Source organism: Anthonomus grandis, chromosome 14 (genome assembly GCF_022605725.1).
Source record: "Anthonomus grandis grandis chromosome 14, icAntGran1.3, whole genome shotgun sequence".
NCBI classification, from domain to species: domain Eukaryota; kingdom Metazoa; phylum Arthropoda; class Insecta; order Coleoptera; family Curculionidae; genus Anthonomus; species Anthonomus grandis.
Window position 1 is genome coordinate 5,518,468 of NC_065559.1, and position 16,529 is coordinate 5,534,996.

General features: G+C 32.0%; 1 protein-coding gene across 4 annotated transcripts in view; it reads right to left on the reverse strand.

The window, feature by feature from the left end:
- The window catches only part of LOC126744708 (CREB-binding protein-like), a 58,225-nt gene extending 51,751 nt beyond the window's left edge, over window positions 1-6,474 (reverse strand). For 3 of the 4 annotated variants that reach the window (XM_050452233.1, XM_050452234.1, XM_050452232.1), the window contains exons 1-4: window positions 5,900-6,474; window positions 2,144-2,236; window positions 1,492-1,682; window positions 952-1,168 (exon numbers count right to left, since the gene is read on the reverse strand). In XM_050452233.1, coding sequence (XP_050308190.1) covers window positions 952-1,168; window positions 1,492-1,682; window positions 2,144-2,236; window positions 5,900-5,981 — 583 coding nt within the window. In that variant the 5' untranslated portion in view covers window positions 5,982-6,474. The remainder of the gene's footprint in view (window positions 1-951; window positions 1,169-1,491; window positions 1,683-2,143; window positions 2,237-5,899) is intronic. The other variant, XM_050452235.1, reaches the window with a different exon arrangement.
- Between the last annotated feature and the right edge of the window lie 10,055 nt (window positions 6,475-16,529).

Below are 16,529 nucleotides of genomic sequence, written 5' to 3' on the forward strand. Positions count from 1 at the left end.
TTTCAGCATACCAAACATCCAAGAAATTCAGATCACTCTGATAAAATAAGAAATCCTTAATACTATTTAAATGATAATATAGCTTTAAGTCATCATGAAACAGGCTATGACATTTCAGTAGGGTAACACATTGGAACCCTGTGGTAAAAAAATGTCAGTATAAATGCAATCAAGATCATAAGCATCCAAACTATAAATACAACCAGATAGACACAACAAAGTAACACAAGACCTCCTACTGAAGCAGTATAGCCAAATTACCCTCAACTACTCTAGCTGAAATTTACATACAAAAGAAAGAAAATGTGCTATATTATTTAAGACAAAATAAAGAGTACAGGCATCCTAAAAATTATAAATTCACAGAAGAACTAATGCATATTATATCCTTTTTCATAAACTTTAGGGTCTCTTTTACATACAGTTTGTGTTGCATTGGATGCATTTTTGTTAAATATGTACAACCCCAAATACTTTTACCATTGATTAAACCGTAAGTGCATAAAAATGATATCCTGAGCATAAATGAAAATTATTTTTTTAGCTCTTTATGGAATTATTTATCAAGCATAAACTTGTTTTTTTATATTTTGTGTTTTTTTCCTTATCTGTTTAATACTAGTGACAATTGTGATACTTTCTATGGAAATAAATCATTTGAATTTGATCTTGAACCGGTTACTTAAATTCTTCGTAAAAGAATAACACTGATTTTCATACCTGAAATTTCTGCAAAAAAATATCATAAAAAATACCCTCAGTTTAATCAAAAAGGTATAGGTTTGGTGCAAAATGTGTATTATAATGAAGGGTTTCTGGATCCTTTATATTTCTTTTTGTTTAGATCTCCATGAATATTAAGTAGTAAAATTTTTGTTTTGACTCGATGAATGTTTCTATTTTAAAATTTTTATGTTTTTATATAGAATATAAGGATAAGAAATTACTTACCCTGAATAGAACTCATTACTTGTGGACTGCTACCATTATTAGCGACAGATTGTAGACCCGAGGCATTAGCGATGCTTGAAGGCAAATTGCCAAGGTTCATTTGATCAACTACTCCACCTTTGGCAACTGAAACATTAGGTGGTGATTGTAAGTTAGGACTTTTACTCCCCAATTGACCAGGTCCTAGTAAAACATTGCCAACTAGTCCTTTGTTGCCCTGCAATAAGAACCATTTTTAATTAAGATGTATTTTAAATGAAAAATATTTCAAACTGACATACAAATTATATATCAAGAAAATGATTGTTCAATTCTTATTTAATAAGATTTTCATTAAATTTGAAGCTGTGCTGAAGGACTTTAAACTCATTCAGGGCACACTTAAAAATTCAGAAGGATCTATTGAATAAATATTCATCATCTGTCTTTTATTTAGTATGTAATACCTATTTATAATAATTCAATTTATATATTTCAAAAAAAAAGTGTGAAGCCACCAAGACTTTTTAAATACAAATATTAAAACATTGCTTAATGTACCTGTTGCATCAGATGATTGATCTGAATTTGCCTCATGTTGGGGTCAGGGTTCTCGATACCATTTTGCATTCCACCTGGACCAGGACCTTGAGCTGGAGGCTTCTGGTTGGCCGAGTGATCTGTCAGCCATGGCGAAGATGAAATAAGTTCATCGGGAAGGTCATTTTCCAAATCAAACATATTAAGGACATCTGGGAAATGATTAGTCATATGTAAATACATTGTAAAATATCAGATATAGACCCCTTTACCCATGATATGATTATTTACAATTATGTGCATTAACTTAAAGTAGGCTCTAATGGACTTTACATTTTGTTTGAAAATAATTCATTGTTTCATGAGATGTAAATGGAAAATCCATAAGACATTTTATTTAATGATGTTGATTATGGAGAAACAAGAGCTAATATCTTCAACACACTAGAAAATACACACACTCTTTCATGCAATTTAGAAAAAGCTCACATTTAAATGTATAAAATAAAGCAACTGAAAGACATTTTTGTTATTATTTCAATACTCAAAAACCCTCAACCATAAGAATAAGCAAATATTAAAAATATTAGTAGCCTCATTTACCCCTTTACTGAAATTAGTACTTTATATTTACAACAAATGTAATTATTAAACAAAGACAGGAGGTATTTACTTTGATTCTGGGCAAAGTTCCACTGGTTCCTTGGATTGAACATACCACCACCTTGAGTAGAGTCTGTGGATCCCAACCCATAGTTGTTGAAAGCTAGTTAAGTATAGGAGAAAGTTGAGAAAAGAACTTTACTTTAAAAAAATGCTATTTTTCTTAATTTAGCATGTTAATATTAAGGTAATATATAAATATTGACATTTTTTTGCCTAAAATTATTCAAATTAAAAGGAAATAGCAAACAAAATAGAAAAATAAATATATACTCTACTTTTTACAATACTATATAATGGTTTGTAAATGGTAGTAACATTATTTATTATACAGGGTGTCAATGATGCACATAAACTTTAAAAGACTAATTTTAGAAAAAGTCAATTCTAGGACAAAAATTGGAACTTGGCAGCATAAAAAATGGAGGGTTAAAGATTGTAAAAGTAATATTTTCAATAACCTGTTATAAATGCTGCCTATGTCCCTCGTAAAATTTGAGTAGCATTCTGTTGACTCTAATTTGTTAAAAAATTTGTCAGATTTAAAAGAATTTTTAGAATTAACCATGCAACTGCTCCTTATAATAATATGTACTCAATTAACACCATGTATACTAACCAATTATTATTGTACTGAACTGAAAGCCATACTATTATGAAAAATATCAATTAAAAGAACAATATATAACACAGGACAATAAAGTAACTTTTTGTTATATTGGTGCACTAATACTACACTCCTGGCTGCTTTACACTGACCTTTAAAGAATTTAAGACAATATAATTTTCTAAATCAATACTGATGAAGTTCAGAAGCAAGTTGATGATTTATTGATTGACAAAATCCTCCAGATACCTCAAAAATGTTAACATTTTTCACTTATACTATGTTCAATATTGGATGACTTTAATTTAAGATGTATGATATGAAATTGGTCATTGTTCTTCTATAACCATAAAGGGTATTTTCAGTTTGTTATCAGTCCTCAGCATTAAAAATAATATCAACAGTTAACCAATTGAAATACTTAGAGAAGATGTTTAAACTTGTTTGAAACATTGACCACATAGAGCAAAAGTACATCATTTGATTAAATATTACATATAAAAAGTTGGTAGAGCATTGGTTCAGTGATGACAGTAATATTGTTTAACTCATACTATGAACAAAACTTTAATAATGATGACCTCCTAATTTAAAAAAATAAGTAAGTATTGCTTGGGGTTTTTTCATTTTCTGAGTTACACCTGACTTCTTTCATCAAGTTTGCAGATGCATGATGATCTGTCTGGACCAACTACGACAATAGAGTATGTGAGAGAATAAAAAAAAAGAAACAAACATGCTTATTCTCCAAGAGAAGATGATGGTAATGGTACTAATGGTTCATTTTTATAGTATTCTCGAAGCAAGCACATAAAGAGCTCCTGAAAATAACATACCTACTAAGGACTGAAACAAGTAACTCATGTAAATAGGGTATTTCTTACTAAAAAAAGACTTAGGATTAACTTTGCCAACCTGAAGATTCATGTATTTTATCCTGGTTTGTCATGTGATAGTGTATAAATTCTTTTAAACTTGTTCTTTAACTGAGATGCCTACTTGTCATACAACACTGTATGAATAATTCCACTGCTTGAACACAAGATCTCATATTGAGTCTTTCTTAGATTAATTATTACACTGCATACCACAGAAATAAAAACATACAAATAAGAAATCTAAAAAAACACTTTTATGAAAGTAAAATTAAACTCTAGGAATAGAACAAGAATGCTTTCGAACATTACAAATAAAAAGTTTTGTAACAAAAATTCCATTATTGGTATTAGAGATATAATAAAAATACTGTAGAGTTATTCAGAGACTAATTTATCAAATTAGAAAATTTAAAACAAGTCGCACATCAAAACATAACAAATTTGTTTTATTTGAAGCCTGTAAGCTCAGATGAAGTCTCTTTGGTTGGAAAAAGTACAGAAAATACATTTTCCAAAGGACTTGATGAAAAATTGAAAAAATTGAGGTTATTTATAATTTTTAACTATAATATAGCCTGTAAATAATTGAAGAGCAAAACAAACATTGTAGCATAACTTATAATAATAACCTCTCAATTCACTGAATGCAGGTGGTACCTAGACTACAATGAAAATAAAAAATTAATGGTTGGAGTTCTTTAACTTTGTGAAAAGTGATACCTGACTTCTTGCTTTATATATAGTTTGCAGATGATGATTTCTGTTGGGATTTCAGGTTTTGACGAGGAACACTTATTACTCTTGGTGTATAAGAAATGTGCTTATTCTCCAAGAGAAGAAGACACTAACAGTTAATTTTTATTTACTCCCAAAGTAAGCATACAAGAAGCTTGTGCCAAGTAAAGTTCTTGTACCAGTATTATTACAAAGAGCATATCTGAAAATCCCTGTTATCAACCTGTAGATTCATGTATTTGATCCTGTTTTTTTCACTATCACATAGTGTACAAAATACTGCTAATTGATTATCAGATGTCAGATGAATTTTGTGATGTTCAGAATTAAATAGCTTCAGATTAAATATCAGTAAGTGTGTTTGTATGTCATTTACCCTAAATGGTAACTTCAAATACATTTTGTCAACCAGCAAAAGGATCTAAGTGTAATATTGGACCCCACTCTTTCATTTTCTGAATCCATTTGTAGAAAATACCGAAAAAATCTCTGGATTTATTACTAAAACCACCGAGAAGCTAAGTGTGAGCCTTCAATCTTGGAATATATGAATCTATTATTTGGTCCGCCCAACACAGTGCCTGAAGAGCAATGATTCAAGGGGTTCAAAGGAGGTTTCTGAAGTGCATGTCATCATTTGCTATGAATTTTTGATAAGACTATCCAAGTAAAAGAACAATTAAAATATTTTGGTGCACTGTATTTTATCTGTCTTATTTACGAAAGAACCTTTTTAAAAGTTCTCCCATTTATAAACTTCATGAATTTTTTAAAATGTATGGTTCCAATTCCAACCCATAAAATATGGTTACATTTTATAGGTATTTTATGTTAGCATCTTTGAGTGGCTTCATAGATGTTGATAAGTGTAACAAGAAAATAAATAAACGAAAAGTTTGCTAACTATTCCTATGTCATACTCTATATGTTGCTTGAACAAAAGATCTAATTTGAAGATCACATTATTACATTACACCACATATAAAAATTAGGAGTATCTACTTAATGAAGCCTCCAAATAATTGATCAGCACAACAAACATTGCAATACTATCGAGAAATTTTGCTTCCTGATATTCTGTATTTAAGACCCCAGGACATTATTAAGTATTTTGAGGGTAAGTGGAATACTTAATTTACTTCTTTCAGGTCAATGAAAGGGGCGATTTAACAGGTGTGAATCTGTGAGAGTATGCAAAGTATGAACTAATATTAAAAAATTTATGCAGTATTCAGTTCTAAGTAAAGGAATTCCCTCCTGCAAGTCAGGTAAAGCCAGCCTTGTGTAAAAAATGTAAATCTAAACGTTCTAAAATGTTCTGGGCAAAAATGCAAACACAAAATACTAAAATAAATATCCAACAAGAAATTCACATTAAAAAAAAGAAATATTTTATTGAAAAACGTTGATTTTTAGCAAAATAACAGCTGTTCTAAACAGAGTAAAGTGTAATGTTTTTATTGTCAAACTACAGAAACGCCTCTCCCGCGTTTGGCGAGGACATGCTCTGAGCAAAATAAATACACAAAATAACACAAAGGCTTACCAGATGAGTCCGAGGGACCCGGGAAAGGGTCCAACTTTTGCCTTTTGGCATTCGGGGGCCCATCTACGAGATGATCGGCCATATCAGCGTAGTTATAACCACCGATCTACAAGCCAAAGCCGAAGCTCTGGCCCAAAACTGCGCTGACCAATCCAAGTGCGCTCGATCTATTTATTTCGATACAATATGAAGGAAAACATTATTTTTCCCACGGAAATCAGGAGAAATAGCAGAAAACGATCGATGTACCGAATGTTCGATAGTCGATGCATCTCACAAGGCACAAATTAACCAAACTAAAGTCAACCATCGGCCATTATGAACTTCGACGAGTCCGGCCTGTCGACTACACTAGTGACGGCCAACAACCATCTTCCGTCAGAATTACAGAAACGAACTTGCGGATTTATCGTTAATTTCTTAATGTTTTTTTACGAACTATAGTCAAATTATTGCACGATCTACACTTAGAACACTAATTTCGACCAAAAAGGCCGCTTTTAATAACACACAACTAGAAAACGATGTGAATTGGTGTTAATTTCGACGCGACCTCAAACAGGCAACATGGCGGCTCTTTGATGGAACTTTTTCTACGCCTGTCAGAAATTCTGTCTAATAAAATCTATTCGGCTCCTGATTGGTTTAAGTGAGACACATGATCGGGATCTGGGTTATGATTGGCCGATCGGGCCCGGAAGGAACGCTGTGACGTATGTCCGTCGTCACACTGACGTGATGGACGGAAGCGGCCGAGGATTGTCGAACAAACCGAAAACCTTGATAGGGATTTTCGATTTTGATAAACAAAAGTGAAACAAGGAGACGTAAAAGATAATAATTATTCATTTAATGTAATATTTTCGTAATTCACGATAAAATAAATTCTTTATTATACATATATGACTTCAAAATACGGTGCCAAATGAAAACATTGTGTTCCCCTAGTGGCGAAACTGTGAAGCACAAGAAAAAGGTCAATTTGGCCTTTCTTTGTTTGAGCAACAAATTTGACCATTATGAACGTATTCCCTTATACACACTTTTACTATTTTAAGCATTTTTAAATTGATGCTTTAGTAATAAACAGCATATACGCATAATTTGCCGCATTTTATTTAAATTCGTACGCTTCGATTTTTGTAACGTGGACACACCCTCTTTTGTCTTATTTAATTTCGTTTGCGCAGCATTGTTTTGCCGGTTCAGCGTATTAAATAAAATAAGAATTTTTATAGTATACTTTTAATAATTTTTAAATATATAGCCGCGAAAAAATGTTTTATTGGATCCGCTTTATTGTCCGGCGACTTTTCACTGCAGTACATTATACAAGATGCGTAAAATTAATTAAAAAAAAAACGCTCTCAAAGTACGAGGATCCTTGCGTTTTATTATCTAAAATTCTACACTGACATACATACACTACCGCTTAAAAGTATTTGCCCACATATGACTGTTTTAAAGTTATAACTAAAAATAATAAACCCATCAGTTATTCTTATGAAACGGTTTATTTATAACAAAATGAATATAAACAATACATTTTTCAATTAATTAAATTTAAGAAAATCATATTTTGGATTCATCTACATGTCCGTCTCTATTTTTAATAACAGCTTCACAGAGTTTCGGTAGTCTTCTAATTAATTTGTCCAAAGTTTCCTGAAGTATCTTGTGCCACTCTTCTTGGATGATCAAAAGTCTTCTTTTGATGTGGGGCATGATTTTCGCATTTGTCTATCCAGTTCATCCCTTTGATGATTGTGGAGGCCATACCATAACTCTCAAAAGATGTAGGTGTTGCCTTTGTAATTGACCTAAATATCCCAACTAGCAATAATAGTCCCTGATTCTTGTTAAAAAGTATTCGCTACTAAAATATAGTTCCTGAATCCACTTTGCTACTTAAAATGTTACTTTATAGAACATAGTTACTATAAAGTATAAATTAAAAGTCGCTGTCTGGTTCCTGCCACTAATATTTGTGGAAGATAAGCACCCATATATTAAGTGGCAACGGTTCACTTTCAAGTAGTATCTTGGAACTACCCGAATCTTTACAAATGCCACGATAAAAGACCAGAAACTTTATAGTCACTTTTTATGGTAGCAGTTACTTATAAATGTTACTGTAATGCCTCGAAATAGTTTTTGTTACTTTGTGGTAGCAATTTAAATTCCAGGGTGGTTTCGGCTACGACAATTAGGATCTTTAAAAACATAGTCGCACATATAGTTCCAAGATAGTTATTGTCACTATGGTAGGATACTATGAAGTGGCTGCCCCATACGCCTTGCCACTAAAAAGTCGCCGGGATTAAAAATCGGTACTTTAAAGTGGCCGTTACTTAATACACCCCACTAAAAGAGCAAAATAATAGATCAGAACCACAAAAATATCAAAATTTTCTAATAGTGTTACACTTATTATAAAATTTTATTATTTTAGAGTACAGTAAAATGCCAAAGGTAAATAAAAAAAAGTTTAGACATTCCAGTACCTTTTACCGGAGAGTTAAACAAAAACGGAATATGCCAGAAATCAATTTTTGCATAATCCTGTAATGCTGTTAGATCAATATAATCCCGTTGATGAAATTTTAGAATTTCCTTCAGGTGACTCTACCTGTGAAGACCAAATTAATTTAAAACCTGGAAGTAACATTAAATCAGAATTAATTCAATGGGCTTTAAAATACTCAATTCCCCACGTAGCCTTAACGGATTTGTTAATTTTATTAAAAAATGAACTTAAGCTTGAAGAACTACCTAGAGACAGTAGAACTTTAATTGGAACACCCAGCTCCTGTTCCATAGTACCAATGGGAGATGGTCATTTCTGGTATAATGGGATCCAAAAAAACTTGTATCAGATCATTTTTAACCGAGTTAAATAAGGATAAAGATATTTCTTCTATTTCTCTTATTTTTAATATTGATGGACTGCCTCCGTTTAATAGTTCTCCTTTACAATTTTGGCCAATATTACTCAAAGTACATGAATACCCTAAATTAAAGCCAATGGCTATTGCTATTTATTATGGATCAACGAAACCCCTTATTCAAGAATATTTTATTTGATTCACTACATTTATTTGACTTAGGTAATATGTATATAATATTTAATAACCTCTTAATTTTTTTAAAAAAATCTTTAATTTTTTTAGGTATTATGAAGAAGTGCCTTAATGGATGGGTTTATGATAATTACAATTTTAAAACCAAATTCTCTGGGAGGGATATTGAATATCTCTCGAGGGATATAGAAATGTTAATATCATGTAACATCAGAAGGCCAACTGAACTTCACAGAGCAATAAGACCACTAAAGAATTTAAAATTTTGGAAAGGATCTGAATATCGGACGTTTTTACCTTACTTGGGACCAGTACTCCTTAAAGATATTTTAGCTGGTCCAGTATATCAAAATTATATTTATTTATTTTGTGCTACTACTATTTTGAGTTGTTCAGCTTATTTAAAACACATTAATGTAGCTGAGAAATTGTTATTTCAGTTTACTACAACATTTAGTAATTTATATGGCAAGGATGCTATTGGGAGCAACGTGCACAATCTGTGCCATGTTGTGAATGACGTTAAAAAGTTTGGTTCTCTAACTGATATAAGTGCATATCCTTTTAAAATTTTTTTATTTAGTTTAAAATCATTAGTTCGTACTGGTAAAAGGCCATAAGCACAAATTGCCAAACGGCTGACAGAAATGCAAAGCTTAAAAATAGATGCTTTTCCTGGTTTAGTAACTCCTTATGCGACAAATGAAATTTTAAAGAAAAAACCAGAGTCTTTAGCACTTGCAGGATACAGGTTATACATTTATGTGTCAGAAAATATTATGTTATCTTATAATATTAAAAATAAATGGTTTATGACGAGTGATAATATTATTATTGAGTTAATGTATGTAATGCAAGATAAAGAAGGATACTATACGTTTACGGTGCTGGTATAAAAAATTATGCAGATTTTTTTATTTTGCCATTTAAATCGTCTATAAGATAAATAATATAAATAAAAAATAAGAATATAAGATCTATTCATAAATGCTTATAACATAAACATTTATGAATGTAAGCATAAAAGTAAAAACGATTTTAGTTTGCCTAAATCATACCGTTTAGATCAAATAAAATGTAAATTATTTGCAATCGAATGGAAAGACAAGCTTGTATTTTTTCCTTTCCTTCATACTTTAACAACTAATGAAAACTCTGTTTTGGGTAGATAAAAATATATATTTATTTATTATTATGATTACCCTAAAAAAACACTTAACACTAAACAGGAACTAAAACAATAATTATTCTTAAAAAAAAAATAAAATAAATTCTTGCTCTTTGGCATATACTTCAATTAAAAAAAATCACAAAGAACATTTAAAACATTTTAAATAAACAATGAAAACTAGCAGGGTAGCTAGGTGCATAATATATAATAAGGATGTTATAGCACTGTCTATAGATTACAACGTTGTAATCTATAGACGGTGGTTATAGTGGCCAAGGTATTACGGCGTCTCCACGATATGGACGCGAGCGCTTCTGAAAGGTGGCGTTTTGGTTGCACGGGGAACTTTATAGAAGAGTGTTACTTTATAGTCACTAAAAACCCTTGGCAATACAGTTCCAAAAGAGTTCCTGTTTCGATATAGTCACTTCTGGGTAGTTACGATTGTTACTTTATTGAATTATATACTTTAAGGTTTCAAATGGGTAGTTTCGGCCTAATTATTCATAGTTTTTATAGTTAGCGTATGGAACTTTTTAGTAATTTTCATGGTATATATTTTTTGAAAGCTTACGAGGTAGTCTCCAAGATTAACTAAAAAATTATGCATTTTTTCTCAAAATATGCATTAAAACCTTATATATGTTAACCATTTTTGACCATAAAATACTTTTGCAAGATACCAAGCAATGATTAAAAAAATTTGAAAAAAATTTCGTAATATTATATAAATTTTTAACATAAATAAAAAGGTTAATTCAGATAGTTGGTGCGGCGCTTTAAATTATTTTAATATAAACCTGTAGTTTTAACCAGTAAACTCAATTGCGTCGATAAATTTACTTTCATATTCCTAAGAAAAACTCAAATCAATATTATGAAAAATCATAATATAATAAGTAAAATGGCTGTTTATGATTCGTTTGTCATCATACCATTTTAAAACAATCTTACAATTTCATAAAGGTGGCTGGTGAAGACGTTCGAAAAAGCATTAGTTTGCCACGAACTTGTGACCACGCACTAACTAGGCAGCCTCGTGGCATCTATGTATCTGGGACGAAATTATCTACTTTATAGTAGCACAACAGAGTAAATGCCTTAGTGGCAAAAACTACTCAAAACACTACCCAGCTACCTAAAATCATTCCCCATTTTAGTCGCAGCCTCGTAGCATCTTACAAATATGGGATGTGGCCGCCTAAGGTCGCCGTCCCCTCTATAGTTTCTTTTAGAGTGACAATATCGTTCCTGCCCACTATAAATGCTAGTTGGGATTGCTTGCACAATTTCGACGTGTGCTTGGGGTCATTGTCATGTTGAAAGATTGAAGTTTTCCCCAATTATTCAAGTACCAGAAGGAAGTACATTGACACTTAAAATTGTTTTGTAACCCCCTTTTCGAAGAATTCCCTCTATTCTAATTAGATCGCCCACTGCAGATCCTCCGAAACAACCCCACACCATCACCGAACCACCAACGTGTTTAACTGAGGCCACCGTACGTACAGTTCTCAGCGACCCTTTCATTGGCATAACGGTGAACAAAAACTCGCCTCTTCGTTCCAAAAACCTCGAATTTCGACTCGTCACTCCAGAGAACTTTCTTCCAGTCATCAATGGTCCATTCTTTGTGTGATTGGGCCCACTCAAGTCTTTTCTTTTTAGTAACATCCTTCAGTAGTGGTTTTGATACAGCTAAACGTCCTTTAAGACCAGCATTTGCATTATAAAGTCGCCGTTTTACTGTCGAAACACTGACCGCTTTTTTACGCTTCTTGTTGATTTTTGCTGTGATTTCGGGGGCGGTAAGGCGTCTATTGCGTTTGCTTGTAATTATAATATTTAAATCATCCTTTAAACTTGTTGCCTTTGGCCTTCCCGATCGAGGTTTGTTGCGATAGTGTGTTATTCCTTGTTGAACACTGGTTGAAGTCTGACGAGCCTATTGATATCCCTGGTTATGTACTAATTTCCAAATTTTCACGCAAGCAATATACACATCGTGGTACTCTTATTATGTTAGAGAAAGCTTTTTTAACTAAATTTGTGTTTATTACTATTGACAGATTTAATCATCTATTGATTGAAAAGGTGTGCGAGTTTTCTATATTGTATTTAGCAGTAAGTTAAATTTGTATATTTTAGGATTGTATCGATCTCCATCTGGTAATTTAGATTTGTTTTTAGAAAAGTTGGAGATCCTCTTAAGAGATCCGGTTAATGCGATGTTGATTCTGACTGGCGATCTTAATGTAAATTTTGTAGACAAATCTAATGGATCAAATCGAATGTTTTTTCTGTCTGAAAAAATATCTGTTAAACTTATTTAATTTTAAGATGCACGTGGATCAGCCAATAGATAGATTAAATAGATAGATAGACCAAAGATAGATTACTTCTGTACGAATTTTAACCAACACGAAAATCAGTGTACAACAATCAATACCGGTTTGTCTGACCATGAGGCAATAGTGGGATTAGTAAAGCATAATAGTGCAGCTAATGAGAATAAGTTTGGACGCAATAGACTTTATACTAGAGCTAATTTCCGCAAATTCTCTTTGCTTTGCAATATGTCAGGTTGGAATAATGTATTGTCTACTGTTAACCCACTGCATAGCTTTCATCAAATAGTATTAAACAATTTGAACACTGCTTTTCCTGTTGTCAATATTAAGAAACGAAATAGAAAACCTTGGTATACTCGTAAACCCTTACGAGTATCTGGGAAAAATATGCGCTCCCTTTTTTACATTAGGAAATACGCTATGAACAATGCAACATTATTAAATTATTTTAACAGATACCGCAAGATTTACAGAAACTCAATCAAAATGGCTAAGTGGACCTACTTTCAAAGGAGGATAAATAATTCCTCCAACAGAGCAAAAGAGTCTTGGAGTCTTTAAATGAGCTAAGGGGCAAAAATAATGTCTTGGTTATTCCAAGTATCTTAGATTCCATTGTCCTCAATTCCTTCTACTGTGATATTGCTAGTAACCTTGCAGCCAATCTCTCACAAAAAATAGATCCCAGGAGCTATCTCAGCAATGTGGTAGTAGCCGAATCTTTCTTTTTTGCCCCCACAAGTGTAGAAGAGCTTAAACAGTTAATGGTTAATATTAAGAATAAGAGTTCATCAGGTTGGGATGGGCTTTCTCTTAAAATATTTTCTGCTTTACCTCTTGTTGCTTTGCAAGTCTTGGCCGAGTAAATTAAATTTTCATTTATGTCTGGAATTTTCCCAGAGTGCTTAAAAAGAGCAATGATTGTTCCTCTTTACAAGGGTGGCGATCGCGACTGTCCTTCTAACTTTAGACCTATAGCGTTATTGCCTACTTTAGCCAAGATAGTGCGGAACGGCTCGTTAAGGTGAGGATGCTTTCATTTTTTAATAGGTTTGGCCTATTGAGTCTTCAGCAGTTTGGCTTTCGTGAGTCTGTGAGCACAAATGATGCTATCTTTAGCTTTCTAGAGCACCTGTACAACCGACTGAATGTTGGTGAAGTTGCAGCAGCGGTATTCTGTGACTTGTCCAAGGCATTTGACTGCGTGAGTCACAGAGTGCTGCTGATGAAACTGGAGCTCTATGGTTTCAGAGGAACTGCCCTTGAGTGGTTTCCTTCCTACTTATCAAATCGTGTCCAGGCTATCAAATTTAATGGTGGTATCTCTAAGGAACTTAATATAAATGTGGGTGTTCCGCAAGGATCACTTGGTCCTTTACTTTTTCTCATTTATGTGAACGATCTGCCACAACTGCAGGTAACTGGAAAATTTACATTGTTTGCCGATGATACCACCATCCTCTGGCACGACTCTGATTTTTCTCAAATGGAGGCCAATATACGTGCAGATTTGTTAAAAATAAAAGACTGGTGTGATGCAAATTTTTTGACATTTAATATTTCCAAAACAAATATCCTTAATTTTAAATGTAATACAAATAATATATGTTTAAATAATGAAGCCATCACCATGCCACCGTTCAGGAAGTTTTTGGGTCTTTCCATAGACAAGTTCCTTAAATTTGAAGACCATATTGTGAATGTATCTAGAAAAGTCTCATCAGGCTGCTACGCCCTAAGGGTTATTGCCACCAGTCTTAATTTCTCCATCGCCAGATCTGCATACTTCGCGATTATCGAGTCGCATTCCTCATTTTAAACTTGTCCGCAGCTCTATCACATATGGAGGTAGAAAGCTGTTTAATAAACTTCCACTAGAAATAAGACAATTTAAGACTGAAAAAAGCCTACATACAAGGACGAAAATATTTCTTGCTAGTAAAGCGTACTATAGTTTAGGTGAATTTTTTAACGATTAGCATTTAAGTATTTTTCAAAGTTTTATATAATTTTATTTTATTTTAAATTAGTTTCTCGTTTTTATTCCTTTAATGTACAGTCTATTGGCTTTGTCTACAACTTCTATGTTTATTTTGACAATAAAGCATTTTTGAGTTTGAGTTTGAGAAAGACCTAACAATAGGAATTTTTTTATTATATCAGAGGGAGGTGGAATAAAATCTGTCCTTTTTCAAAACTATTTTTAGAATATAGTTTTGTATAGTTTTTAGGGTTTTTAATTCATTGTTATAGAGGCCTCCCCGAGTTACTATACCGAAGGAAATTAAAGATTCAACCAGTGATTGATACAACATAATTTAAAAAAAAATTGTCTAAGATATTTTTAATTATGTAAAATTTATAGATTATTCCTCTAATTTTAAGTGTTAAATTGGCAATGTGTGATGTTCATTTTAAGTTTTTATCTATTGTTATACCTATAGTAAATAAATATATATTAAAATTTTTACCCTAAATCGGCCATTTTATTTTTTATTATTTGAATTGTTCTTGACGACGGATTATAGAATTTGGGTCCCAAGCAGTCTATAAACTTCAAAATTATACTTCTCATGTTTAATAGAAGGGACAAGCAATTTCAGGCATTATTTCTGGTAAATTGTGAATGACTATAGATATTTCAGAGGTATGGACAAATGGACACACATGCTGAATATACATCAGTAGTAGTTCTGCGTTGCTTATATTTTCATTGCAAAAAATTCAGTTAAAACAAAATGTGAACATTGCACTACATTTAAGGGCTGCAATGTACTTTTGTAGGTACCGCCTCAAGTTATGATGCAGTATGTCATTAGAGATTCTACTAAGGACCTATAAATGAGAATACAAAGTTTAGTGCATACAATTTCTCTTAATACTTGGCACAAATTGTCTAATTGTTCCATCAAAATAATTAATATGTAGTTTTCCTTACTTCTAAGATCTCTTCATTATATTATATTATCATCTAATAAATTTTTGTTAAAAGAAGGCCTATTTGAAGCTGGTCAAAGAGAAGGCTATATAATTAGTTCTGTCCATATTCAAAGTTAAATTTTTAGTATACAACCAGTTTTTTTATGCATAAATCCATCACACCAAGCCTCTCTAGCCTCCTGCCATGTTTTGCCATGAATGATTAAAGCAGTATCATCAGCAAATGATACTATTTGGCCTGACAAAGGCATTTTTCGAAGATAATTTAGGTAAATCTTAAACAGCTCCTATGGATACATATAAGGGATCGCTATATAAAGGTTTTAGTTATTTTAAGGACCTACTCTATCTTTTCAAAATAATTTTCAATAGCTAGCAAAAATATTTGTATGCGGTATAATATCTAAGGCTTTTGCCAGATCAATGAAAACTGCAATACCTTTTTTAACAATAATATTTAAATTTGTTGTTATTTCTGAAGTTAATTTATAAACTGCGTATATGTGATGTACTCAGTCCCCCTATAAGTCCATACTGATTTTCTGAGAATATGCCAAGTGAATTCAGAAACGTTACAGCGGTCTTTAATAATTGTTACTAAAATTCTTGCAAAATTATTTATAAGGCGAAGCGGACGATAGTTCTCAGTCTTATTAATTATAATATTTAAATCTTTATTAAGTGCAAATTTAATTTTATATAGGTACTGTAAGCGCCTATATTATATATATAAGAATATTCGCGCCCACTAAATACAATCGCAATAAATGTAAATTTAAAACTTTTTTATTTAAATAAAATATATATTTCTGGATGGGGGCGTGGAATTAATGTGATCATTTAAGAATTTACTTGAACTTCTTGCATTTTCTCCTGGATTCACATCAGAATAAGATATCTAACCTCCAAGATAGTCGTCTTCCGCTATTGTGAAAATTAAAGCTGTATTTTTTTACGTCAAAATAGTTAAAACTTAGAGGATGCCCATCAATGATTTTGAACATTCAAACATTTTTTATACTCTCCTATGACGCATTCAAATAGGTATTAATTATCTACTCAGTGATTTTAAAGACTTAACATTAGGC